We start from the raw sequence: 12,701 nt of genomic DNA, 5'->3' as shown, positions 1-12,701 counted from the left end.
TGTAAATGAAAATGTAGTTAATCCACCGATAGCGCAGCAATAATTTTCTTGTATATCGGTATGTCGTTGATCTATGCATCTCGGGAAAGAGCGACGAAATTTCTAGCGTGTAATAAAGGAATCTTGAATGGCCCAGATTCGTAATGACGTGTCCGTCGCGAGCGTGCGCAGGGCGCATGCGCAGTGCCACCTTACGTGGCATCGGCCTGCAGCAGTAGTGCGTGTTTCTCAATAAAAGGGCTCCCGTACAATTTAGTGTAAACATTTCTGGACATATTCTTATTTGTTATGGTTCAAATACATGTATAACAATTCAACGTGAGTATCTGGCTTATCCAATCACCGATTATCACATATTACACCTCTGTTATAACCGATTTCTTCGATATATGCAAAATGGCCTGCACCCGTTCGCCTGCTCCATCGTACAGAGACATATGACATTTGTTAGAGTAACATTTTGAATTCTTCTTGTTACTCAATTTCACAATTACATCGTTACCAGCATCGCTCACTTTAAATAGCAGAGAATTTTTATTAAACAGCTTCCTGAATTACGCCCCCTTAAGTTTCGCCAAGTTTTACCTTGACTTGCGTGTTTAAATACTCATGTGTTGTGTCATATTCCCATTAGATATTTAATTTATTTTCATACCAACATCTCATACTTTATGGGTTATCGTCTCACTGCAAATTAAAATTTAATAAACTCTTGTCTGCCTGTTAAATTAAGTTGTCCAACATTGCGTTACGCATAATCAATTCGGCGACTCGTTTTGACCACCATCACCTTAAACACCATATGTTCGAAAACATATTTTCACACGTTTGAGGTCTTGCATAATTTCGAGTAAATATCACATGTGGAATGAAATATTGAAAACAAATTTCCGACTGGATTCAGCGTGATGTGTAATAGACTCTGTGGCCGAACCTGTGAACTTGAAATCCTATTCAGTCTCCATATTTTTCCCATACTTTACAAACCTTTGAACTGGTTGAACAAATTGCTAAACAATTTTAAAATCCATTTTCCTCGCCATATGTTTGTCCCATCATACAGACGAACGATGATGAAATGGCGTTAACATTTGACCTTCACTCATGATAGTTTTTTTACTAATGCGGCAAAGATCTAATACTTCTTTTCATCTCTTTTATCTTTCAGTATAAACCATGAATCCCCAATACATGCAGCAACAACCTCCTTACTACGGGGGGCCAAACAATGGACCGCCTCGTGGAGGAATAAATGCAAATCTTCCACCAGTAGCTCACTTCAACGGATCTGAAAACTCCCAAGGTTTTCCATCTAAAAATCCAGCTCAAGGCCCTCCTACTCAAGAATCTGCGCTACCTCCACAACAATCTTATTATGCAAATAATTTACGAGGTCAATTAACATCAGTTACACGTTTGGATAATATTTAATATTTGGTGAAAAATAATTGCTTAATCGGAGATGACCCATATTTCAGGACCACCAACCAATCCTCAGTCTGCTCTTCCGCCCATGAGTCAGCCTCCCAGCAATCTAAACAATCTTGCTAATCAAATGTCAAATATAAATCTAGGAAATCAACCGAGACCTCCACCAGGGGTGAGTTTTGTCCCTTATTCCAAGTTTTCTCACCTCTTATTGAACATTGTCCACTTTTGTCACTTTTTTGAGATTCACGATCGATGACAGACATCTGGGTAACATTTATTTACATGAAATTGTAAAAAACTATCTAGGTTTCAAATTTCGTCTTTTAATTTCGTTTGTATAATGGAGTAACAACGATTAAGCTAGCGTCTAAATAAACTTTTTCCTATTACAGGGCTTCCCTCCTCAAGTCAGACGAAGTAGTCCAGGAATGCCACCTCCAACTTCAAATATTAATGGCTACAACAGCCAATCAGAACAGCCTTCTCCCATAGGTAGCTATCGTTGAAATATTCACTGTAACTCTGCCATAGTTGCGGAGGAATAAATTTAAATTGCACATATTCTTTATCAGGGATGCACTTTCGATCCTCTTTAAGTATCTGAATATCTGTCAATGAGTGTTTGAATTAATTTAAATACCAACAGATTCGGCAACACAAAGTCAAATTGATGGACCAACGGTCGGAAAAGCTGGTCCGCCTCTGCCAGGACAAATTTCAGCTGCTCAAATGCCACCTCAACCTGGTCCGCCTCTGCCAGGACAAATTTCAGCTGCTCAAATGCCACCTCAACCTGGTCCACCTCTGCCAGGACAAATTTCAACTCCTCAGATGCCGCCTCAGCCTGGTCCGCCAATTTCTCAGCCTCCCGGGCCTCCACTACAAGGACAAACCTTAGCTTCAGGTGGACCTCAGTTTCCCAGACAAATGCCATCTGGAAATCTTGGCTCACAATTCCCTGGGCAGCTCGGACCTGGTCAACAAAGTCAACGTCTTTCTGGCCCCCAAAGCTTATCAGGACAACCACCACCGAATCAGCCAATGATGCCTGGTCAACAGTTACCTGGACAACAATCCAGCGTTTCTGGGCCACCGCAAATGCTGTCAGGTCCGCCTTTATCCGGGCCACCGATGCGTGGCCAACAGAATATGTCAGGACCTCTGATGTCTGGGCAACAGAATTTATCAGGACCCCCGATACCAGGGCATCAAAATCTACCGGGGCCACCATTACCTGGGCAACCTAATTTGTCAGGAGCTCAATTACAGCCACATATATCTGGACCGCCAATGCCTGGACAAATTCATCCTGCCGGGCCCCATATGCCTGGTCAAATGCAAATGCAGGGTCAACAGCAATACATGGCTGGCCCTCCTCGTCCTGGACAACAACAGCCTGCAGGTGAACCCCAGGGAATAAATAGGCAGCCACTTGGATCAATGCCACCGTATCAGCAGCCAGGTTATCAGCAGCAAGGATATACTGCTCAGCCTGTAAGTGATTCTGTGCCAAGTATGAAAGGCTACAATGATTCGTGAAATAATCGTGAGAAAAAATTGTTTCAGGACATGTATGCTGGACAGAGAGGTCCCTATCAGGGCGGTGTGCCACCAGGGGCACCAGGGGGATTTCAACCAGGTATGCAACCCGGAATGCAACCACAAACAGCGCGGAGACTGGATCCTGACCAAATGCCAAGTCCCGTAAGTTTGGCCTATCTCGCATTTGCTTGACAACAAGTCTGGAAAAGCTCTTGGAATGGTCATTGAGTACTTTGAGTAACTGACAAATTCTTTTTTCATAGATTCAAGTCATACAGGATGATCAGCATACTAAAGGCGGTGTGTTTGTGACTAATCAAAAAGGACTCGTTCCACCTCTGGTAACAACAAAATTCACTACTCAGGATCAAGGACACGCGTCCCCTAGATTTATCCGATCAACTATGTACACCATTCCAACGACAACAGATATCATGAAACAGGTAATTTCTCATTCTGGGCAATATATATTTGGAGATATATCGAAAATGCTTGATGATCATGTTTCTCCTTTTCAGACCAGCGTACCATTTGGCCTCATAATTAGTCCAATGGCTAAGGTTGCGGAAGGAGAATACGATCCACCTATAGTCGACATGGGAGAGATTGGTCCAGTGCGTTGTATACGTTGTAAAGCGTACATGAGTCCGTTCATGCAATTCATAGACGCTGGTAGACGGTTCCAGTGTATGTTCTGTAAAGCTACTACAGAAGGTAAAAGAAATTCTCTATTTCTGACACGGTCCGCAAAGAGTTCATAACATGACGTTTTGTTTTCTTCTCAAGTTCCAGCAGAATATTTCCAACACTTGGATCACACGGGGCAAAGAATGGATCGTTATGAGCGGCCAGAATTAGTTTTGGGAACGTACGAATTTGTGGCAACTAAAGACTATTGTCGGGTTAGTTACTATGCATAGCAATGTCAATGCCAAATGAAGTATTTTTGAACTATTTAACCATTGAATTTTTCATTTTTTTACAGAATAACACGATTCCTAAACCACCAGCTATGGTCTTCCTTATTGATGTATCGTACAACAACATAAAGTCCGGCTTAGTGCACTTACTATGTTCAGAAATGAAGAGAATCATTCGTAATCTTCCCATCGACGCCGGGCAAACTAGAACGAATATGAGAGTTGGATTCATAACGTATAACAACACAGTTCACTTTTATAACATAAAAGCATGCTTAGCTCAACCGCAGATGATGGTAGTTGGCGACGTTCAAGAAGTCTTCATGCCTCTGTTAGACGGGTTCTTGTGCGACGCCGAAGAAAGTGAAACTGTCATTGACAGTCTAATGACACAAATTCCAGCTATGTTTTCTGACACTCGTGAAACTGAGACCATACTTGCACCCGCCATTCAAGCTGGACTGGAAGCACTGAAGGTATATAAGTAAATAATTAGAGCTAATACAGCGTAAATTATATTATTCAAGTACTCAGCTACTTACTTTGACTTTTTTATAGGCGTCAGATTGTGCTGGAAAATTAATGGTATTCCACTCAACTTTGCCGATAGCTGAGGCACCCGGAAAGTTGAAAAATCGTGATGATCGCAAACTGTTAGGGACAGAAAAAGAAAAGACTATATTAGGTACATTCTTGGTTTTCGCGGTTATTTTTCTTTGTCGTTACTACTTGTCTAAACTTTTAAATATTTACAGGTCCACAGACCAATGTGTACAACAATCTTGGACAAGAATGCGTGGGAGCAGGATGCAGCGTCGATTTGTTTGTATTCAACAATTCGTATATTGACGTGGCAACAATTGGTCAAGTTTCGCGTTTGACTGGCGGGGAAGTCTTCAAATACACGTACTTCCAGGTAATCGAATCCCGAGACGTTTGATCAATTTCGTTCTCATTCTTTGAACATCTTTATAACGTGAAGACACAATTTTAACGATCCTTTGCTTTGCTGCAGGCTGATATTGACGGGGAACGATTAATAACAGATATAATCAACAACATCAAACGGCCAATTGCTTTTGACGCTATCATGAGAGTCCGTACTTCCACTGGCGTTAGAGCAACAGACTTTTATGGACACTTCTTTATGTCCAATACAACAGACATGGAATTGGCCAGTATAGATTCTAACAAGGTACTTAATGTCTACCTTTCACGCAATTTTTAATACAGTATAGTTGGCAAGTTTCATAGCATGTGAATGCCAAACGTAATAATTCTTGATTCCAGGCAGTTGCAATTGAAGTTAAACACGATGATAAGCTAGGAGATGAAGAAGGTGTATTTATTCAAGCAGCTCTATTATATACGTCTTGCGGCGGAGTTAGAAGGTTGCGAGTAATAAATTTGGGATTACGCACCTCATCTCAAATGGCAGAACTATACAGGGCCTGTGATTTAGATGCCATAGTTAATTTCTTTTCCAAACAGAGTAAGAAACACTTTCTAAAATGATCAATGAATTACTGATTCTTAAAATATAAATCTAACCATGAATTTCAACATTTCACCTACAGGCGTGTTCAAGCTAATCGAAGCATCACCCAAGGCGGTAAAAGACAATTTAATCTCAAGATGCGCAACAATGCTTGCCGTCTATAGAAAACACTGCGCTTCACCTTCTAGTGCAGGACAACTAATTCTGCCCGAATGCATGAAGCTCCTGCCACTTTATGTGAATAGTATACTGAAAAGCGACGCGATTTCTGGTGGTACGTTAAACTGCTCGAATTTTTTATAACATTACAAATACCGACGAGTGAATAATTGATTCGTTTTCACAATATTTTTCCAATTATTTCATACCCTTAGGTGCGGACATGACTATTGACGACAGATCTTTCGTCATGCAAGCAGTAGCAACCATGGATATCCCAACTTCAGTAGCTTACTTTTACCCAAGATTATTACCGCTCCATGATATTGATCCTCAAGGTACTGAATTACCTCAAATGGTTCGCTGCTCAATTGACAAATTCACAGATGACGGCGCTTATCTCCTAGGTAAAACTACAAAAGTTTATGAAATTTTATCCATAAGAAAGTTTATCATTTATATAAATATCTATCAAGATAATTGCAAATTTCGTTCAAATACTTACTGGAATCGACCATTTCTCAGAAAACGGTATCCACATGTTCCTCTGGCTGGGTCTCGGCCTTTCCTCGCAGTGGGTGCAAGCTGTGTTTGGCGTACCGTCAGTAGGGCAAGTTGACGTCGATCGTACGATACTCCCAACCCTGGATACCCCGTTAAGCCACCGAATTACGGAAATAATAACGCAAGTCCGTTCGCAGAGACATCGTTGTATGAGGGTAAGCTTGAAGTGCCAAATTCAAAGTATAAAACTTGGGTATCCACTCAAAGAGCCTGCAGATTAAGTAATAATTTGGCATCTTTTTACAATTTTCAGCTGACAATTGTCAGGCAAAGAGAAAAGCTTGAGATGGTTATGCGACACTTCTTGGTCGAGGATCGCGGCGGTGACGGAAGTGCGAGCTACGTGGATTTCCTGTGTCATATGCACAAAGAGATCAGGACACTTCTTAGCTAATAAACGTGTCCTGCGTACGCACGCTAATTGTGTCAATCTTCTTTCCACTTAATTACAAGTATAGATTCAAAAAAGATAAGCAAGAAAAAAGAAAATAGTACATAACGCAAATACGAAACGAACCAGTTGGTTGTTACATATATAGACGTACATACCATACTAAACTATACTATACAAAAAGGTATGATAAATAAATTCAAAACTGAAAAAAAAATTGCTACAATAATATCCAACGTACGCAGACAAAATATCCAGGCGGGAGGAAACGCAACATTTACGTACCTTTGAACACACAGACAACAAACATATTGTAGAGTCGTCAAGAGTAGACGTGTTGCAAGGGGAAAAAACCTAAGGCAAAAAAGCGTCATTTATAACTACATACTTACATCATATAAAAGATGAAGCACAGTGATTTATACTTGTACGGAATTTAATTGTAAACGTTTACTGTATTATTATTAATTTCATTTTAACTAGCCCATTATTATTATTATTATTATTAATTATTATTATCGTCTTAAATTAAATGCTGAAGTTTATTAAATCATATATTATAAATTTATATACGAAAAGAATCGGTAAAGTTACTGTACATATATTTATATGCCCGCGATCTTTTCAATTATGCGAATTTCGTCTCAAATATTTGTCGATGTTTTATCATTCTTCGTACGCTGCAGTTGATCATTGTGCAGGAGAAAAAAAGAAGAATTGATTCGGAATGTAAAGAAAAACGTCATCGCAAATTTTACACTTGTTGCTACGCAGCGTAACTATAAAAATGAAGATACAATTCTGAGGTGAAATTAAATGGGGTCACGATCGGGTGTTTTCGAAAGGACGACGAAAGCTTCTTCGGCACAATCTGTTTACTTCACATTTTCTAAATGCGTTTTACGCCCGAGGATATGTACAAGGCCCATCTGCTGTCAGGTTACAATACATGCCAGTACATTTATTCCGGCATACGTTATTACATTGATGCGACGTGGGATGGACGGTCTAACTGAGCGAGCAACCGACCAATGGGCATCTCGACGAACAACAAGTAGGACATAATATGCCCACCATGTGGGTACAGCGTCGTGTCTTTCAAGTCCCAAGAGCGAGAGAGAGAACGACACTCACATGCTGTCCATTTACTGGGGACAGGTGTTGTTGGCAGGTTGCGATCTGCAGTCTATTTCCAATATCGGTACTCGGTTTAATACTGCCTGCAGTTCTCCATTCGTAGTGCTTAAAAGAAAAAAAAACAAAAAAAAATTTTAAATACCAAGCATATATTTTTGCAGTGTCGAAACGGATCGGGAGATTCACGCACTCATACTTGGTAAGAATGTACGAGTAATCAAAGTACTTTCAACCCGTCGCATACTACGGGTGAAAGCATTTCGCAACGAGATAATGTATCAGATTAAACCGGACGGTCCGTTGAGATCGGCGAATATTCTCAAGTGCGTGGGCATTCAATATGTTTCGATGTCGTTACTTGACACTTTTACTTTCGCGCCGATATTTCGCGTGTGCTCATTTTGAAATCGTGATTTTATAACAGTGATATTTAGGTCTCGGGTTGTACACCTACTCACATTTCCCACGATAATACGGACAATTTTCGAAGTCTCCGATTCACTCGCCAGTGCCTGTAAACGTTGCTCACTCGTTTTTCAGCCTACCGCTTCGCTACGAGCCTGAATTTTAAGACATCGTTATTTTGTAGATGAAACTTACTCGGAATCATGATCGAAAACACTTACTGCGAGTACGAAGATTTAACGTACGACAAAGCTTGCGTCGCCGTCAAAACGAGCACCGATTATCCCGAAACTTGGCTCTACTCCCTGTCCTCCGATTGCCACTTGGTATGTGTTTTTCATTTCTATTGTCGCTTAATCGGCTTTTATTTACGCATTTTTCATCTTCAATTTCCCATTGTTACGCGTCTGTATTCCTGCTGCACATGTGCACGATAACTTTTAGTTCGATCTACGAGGCTTTGTCGATGTCGTTCCTAATTAGAATTTACATACTAAAAAATAACTAACAGTATATATCGCTTGTGCCACGTATCTCCTAAAAGACGTTAGTCTACATAATACGGCTACCCGTTCTACGCTATGAAAGTCCTTAATTGACGCGTCTTCTACATTTACTATCAGTCATACTGCGATGATTAACTCACACCACCGCCATTCGCCAATTACAATTTACAGTGTCCATACACGCGAATCGGTCAGATAACGTACGCTCAAAATCAGAGCTTCACATTTCACACTGAGAGATCTTTGACATGGAGGGTACGAAGCAACGGCGTCGAGGAATATGTTCCGGCATCAAATACGAGGTTTGATTCACGGTTGCGTTATTAATAATTATTTTCAATACTGTGTAGAAAAAGTCTCAAAGCTGTCCATCCATACCAATCATTGAATTCCATTAAACGTCTGTATAAGTTGTATACATATACTGTTTCCCTCCAGCGACATAATCTGCAGTTTAACACCGAATTTGGGACAATTCGGTGTATACGAATTAAACGTTGACAATGGAAGCTGCATTCTCAGCATCGTGAAGGATCCCTCGAGTTTGTACATGCGTGAGTAACGTGAAAGTAAAGAATCTATTTAATTTTAAAAAAATACTATGTGTCGATTCTCGTATAAAACTTGATCGCACCGGCGGACCGTAAGAGTAGAAACGGTTCGTCCTAGTCAGACACGTCAACCAGACATTAAATTCTACATCATAGATACATATGCTCACATAAGACAACAGCTATGTACATATTTCAGCTCTCCTCGCTGTGTTTCTCGTAACACTCTGTCTACTGGCCGGATGCACTTTATTAAGAACCGGAATAAACAGTTTGAGAAAAAAATTTAGGGTCCGAAATCCGTGCATAGGTGATACGGATCCGCAGGAAAAGGCTTTGGTAGTTAAACGGCGAGTAAGATCCATCGACACGTTCAGAGGGTAGGATATATACTTGTTACAATTATAAATCGGGTGAAAATTTTTTGCTGCAAGATTACCCCACGGAGTTTTATTTATTTATTTTTTCTTGTTACTTTTTCTTTGAAATTCTAGAATTGAAAAAAAATTTCACCACACAATATGTAAACAAAAGGTTGACTAAACGTGGAATGTTTTCGTTTTCCGCTGATCCTCTTCTCACTCCATGAAGAATAAGTATTCTAGCGATGATTTTCGTGAACGACGGTGCCGGAGGCTACTCGGTTTTGGAGCATGCGACGTGGGACGGTTTGCTCGTCGGCGATTTGGTTTTTCCATGGTTCATGTGGATAATGGGGGTGTGTTTGCCGATATCGGTGGGTTCGAAACTATCGCGACAAGTTTGCCGTTTCACCATGTGTCGGGGAGTCGTCAAGGTATAAAATATGAAATTAATTTATTCTTTCCGCGGATCCGTTAACCGATCGTCGCTCCTTTCAGCGCAGCGTAATTTTGTTCCTCCTCGGATTATCACTGAACACCCTCGGCACGAACGCGCAAATTGAAAACATCCGGTTGTTCGGTGTTCTCCAGCGTTTCAGCGTCGTCTACCTTATCGTCGCCCTGATCCTGGTTCTGCTCAGTCGGAGAAGACGCATCGAGCCCAAGGTGTGACGACCGTCTTCGGCATCCCGAATCGCGCACCCGTCGGACTGGCATTCGTCTAACTTGTTTCGTTCGCACATTTCAGAACCCGTTTCTCGAAGCCGTCAGCGACATTTTCGTTCTTCTCCCTCAATGGATGCTGATTTTATGCCTCGTCGCTGCCCACTCGGCGATAACTTTTCGCTTGCCGGTCGTCGGCTGCCCAACGTGCGTTTCTCAATCATTCGTTTATATTTTAAATTTCACAGCGCGTCAGAATTCGCAAATATTTTCTCACCGCCACCTATAATTGTCACACGTAAAACTTAGCCGGGTTTCAATTTACAGAGGGTATCTTGGACCTGGGGGACGTCACGACGATGGCAAATATCCCGATTGCGTCGGCGGCGCGGCCGGGTATGTAGATCGAAAAATACTGGGAACACGGCATATTTACCAGTATCCAACAGCCAACACGGTTTATGGATCGGGTCCGTTCGATCCCGAGGGAATACTGGGTAAGAATTTACTTTGAATACATTTTCCACGTTCCAGAAAAGACGGAAACTTTTATCCGACGGATCGCAAGCTGTTGCATTTGATAAATAAATATCTTTTCAGTAAAATCAGCGACGTTTATAATCGGTCGATGAACTCGGATTGAACGGAAAAATAGGCCAATGATGCTTTATTTAAAACACACCACTCCGAAGATTAGATACCGCGATCATTATAGAGCTAAATTGATATGAAAACATGTATATAAAAGTTTGTACGAGTAACCTAATTGGCCTTACTTAACGCCTCATCGTTATATTCGTCTGATTACTGCCTGACTCGATTTTTTTATACTCTGTTTTACCAAAAATCGCGGCTTTCGACGGTTAAATACGAATTATATTACGTAGGTCTTGTCGCTTTTCGTCGAATTAAATCGCGGTTAAATTTTCGAAGTTGTGATTAGTTTAGAACTGGATTCTCAGGACCGAACATTTCTGCAACTTACATTTGCTGTTGATTTCAAGGGAATAAATATCGTCTCTTATTCTACAGGTTGTCTAAGCTCGGTGTTTCAGGTATTTCTCGGTGTTCAGGCTGGTATGATATTGAAATACTACACGAGTTGGAAGGACCGAGTTTGCAGGTGGATCGGATGGGCCTTAATTTGCGGGGGCCTCGGTCTCTCGTTGCACTTTACTAACATTGTACCAATGAACAAAAATTTATGGTGAGCATCGTGTGAACCTGTACTGTACGTCGATTTCTTCAACGCGAATGTCGCGAGAGTTTCACGTCTGATTTTTATGTCGCGCTCTCGATTTCGCTGCACTTCATGAATTATTCCCCACTTTTTACATCCCGATAACTTCTCATTCGCTCGTTTTTTCAAGGTTTCCTCGACAACTGTGATCGAGGTATATTTTTACGTCTGAAGCTCCTTCACGGTTGGGAAAAATGTGCTTTGTATCGATCTTGAAATTTGAATGTTTCATTTACGTGATTCGTTCTTTCTTCAAGTACACCGCAACACGCGGTTGCAGGATATAATACATCTCAGATTTTCGTCAAATTTTTTCTAGCGTTGGATTTGAAAATTTTAGGTGAATAATTGCACAATCGCGTTTGATAACTGGATTGCAAAAATAAATAAAACCGACACTCCCGATCCAACCGCAATTAACGTATGAAACTTATCGCGTAACAAGTCGCAAATTATTTAACAGACACATTTTTCTAGGTCAATGTCTTTCGTGCTCGTTACGACGAGCCTCGCGTTTCTGTTACTGACGATTTGTTACGTCTTGGTAGACGTGACGGAATATTGGCGAGGCGGACCGTTCAGGATACCCGGTGAGTATAAAATAAATGCGGCCCACTTGACGGACAAGCGAGACGAATCGATGGTTTCCGATATTCGAACCGAATAAAACAAATTAATTATGTTACAAATTCGTGCTGGCCGAGAATCGTAAAAGATTCGAATCGTCCGATAAATCGATCCGCACTCGCGATCCATACAACTTAACTTCGCTGTAAAATTCCACCGCGTCGGATTACGCGTCCTGCATATTAGAAACGAGCACGGCCGAACATTTCCAACTCTCTAACTGCCAGGTAACTATTCCCCGTTTCCAGGAATGAACGCGTTGGCGATGTACGTTGGTCATCAGCTCTGTTATCAAATATTTCCGTTCCACTGGGCTTACGGTGAAATGAATACTCATACCTGGCGTCTGATCGAAACGATATGGGGCGTCGGGCTTTGGACTGCGATCGCCTACCTTCTCCACGCCAGGAAAATATACCTGGCATTATGAGACGCGTTCTTTTTTTCCCGATCAACATCCATCCGCTTTGCCATTTTATCCCGACACGATTTACGTTTCGCTTCGTGTCGCGGTATAAAACGCGAGCGCACTTTTATACCTGATAACACTGTTGGCTACAAATACACGATTATGTGACTAAATAAATAATCTTACAATATATGAATACAACGATTCGGTTTTCTCTTTCATTCGTCACCTAAACACTTTGCTTTTTGCACATATTATTCCTGCACTGCACTGCGGGCGGTATCATTGTGATTTTA

General features: G+C 41.2%; 2 protein-coding genes across 5 annotated transcripts; both read left to right on the top strand.

The window, feature by feature from the left end:
• The first annotated feature begins 168 nt into the window (after positions 1–168).
• Positions 169–7,086, top strand: LOC124305388 (protein transport protein Sec24C). 2 transcript variants are annotated; one of them, XM_046764758.1, is made up of 19 exons: positions 169–318; positions 1,169–1,393; positions 1,479–1,600; positions 1,824–1,923; positions 2,078–2,125; positions 2,177–2,925; positions 2,998–3,135; positions 3,237–3,416; positions 3,492–3,687; positions 3,760–3,875; positions 3,959–4,369; positions 4,452–4,578; positions 4,649–4,809; positions 4,909–5,088; positions 5,184–5,385; positions 5,471–5,665; positions 5,766–5,957; positions 6,076–6,269; positions 6,368–7,086. In XM_046764758.1, exons 2-19 carry the CDS (start codon positions 1,177–1,179, stop codon positions 6,506–6,508), a joined length of 3,669 nt encoding a protein of 1,222 aa, XP_046620714.1. In that variant the 5' UTR covers positions 169–318; positions 1,169–1,176; the 3' UTR covers positions 6,509–7,086. The 2 variants fall into 2 exon arrangements, with proteins under 2 accessions (XP_046620714.1, XP_046620704.1); XM_046764748.1 differs by having other exon boundaries at positions 2,078–2,925.
• A 470-nt stretch (positions 7,087–7,556) lies between these two features.
• On the top strand, positions 7,557–12,597 carry LOC124305426 (heparan-alpha-glucosaminide N-acetyltransferase-like). Of its 3 annotated transcripts, none has more exons than XM_046764860.1 (12): positions 7,557–7,841; positions 8,232–8,373; positions 8,725–8,855; positions 8,992–9,107; positions 9,304–9,484; positions 9,696–9,900; positions 9,965–10,132; positions 10,215–10,336; positions 10,457–10,626; positions 11,162–11,336; positions 11,847–11,959; positions 12,245–12,597. In XM_046764860.1, exons 2-12 carry the CDS (start codon positions 8,251–8,253, stop codon positions 12,424–12,426), a joined length of 1,686 nt encoding a protein of 561 aa, XP_046620816.1. In that variant the 5' UTR covers positions 7,557–7,841; positions 8,232–8,250; the 3' UTR covers positions 12,427–12,597. The 3 variants fall into 3 exon arrangements, with proteins under 3 accessions (XP_046620816.1, XP_046620826.1, XP_046620834.1); XM_046764870.1 differs by lacking the exon at positions 7,557–7,841 and adding an exon at positions 7,881–8,156; XM_046764878.1 differs by lacking the exon at positions 7,557–7,841 and having other exon boundaries at positions 8,213–8,373.
• Positions 12,598–12,701: the final 104 nt, after the last annotated feature.

The sequence above is a fragment of the Neodiprion virginianus genome, chromosome 1, assembly GCF_021901495.1.
Source record: "Neodiprion virginianus isolate iyNeoVirg1 chromosome 1, iyNeoVirg1.1, whole genome shotgun sequence".
Lineage (NCBI taxonomy): Eukaryota > Metazoa > Arthropoda > Insecta > Hymenoptera > Diprionidae > Neodiprion > Neodiprion virginianus.
Note: the sequence above shows the minus strand (reverse complement) of the source record. Positions and strands in the feature narration are given on the sequence as shown.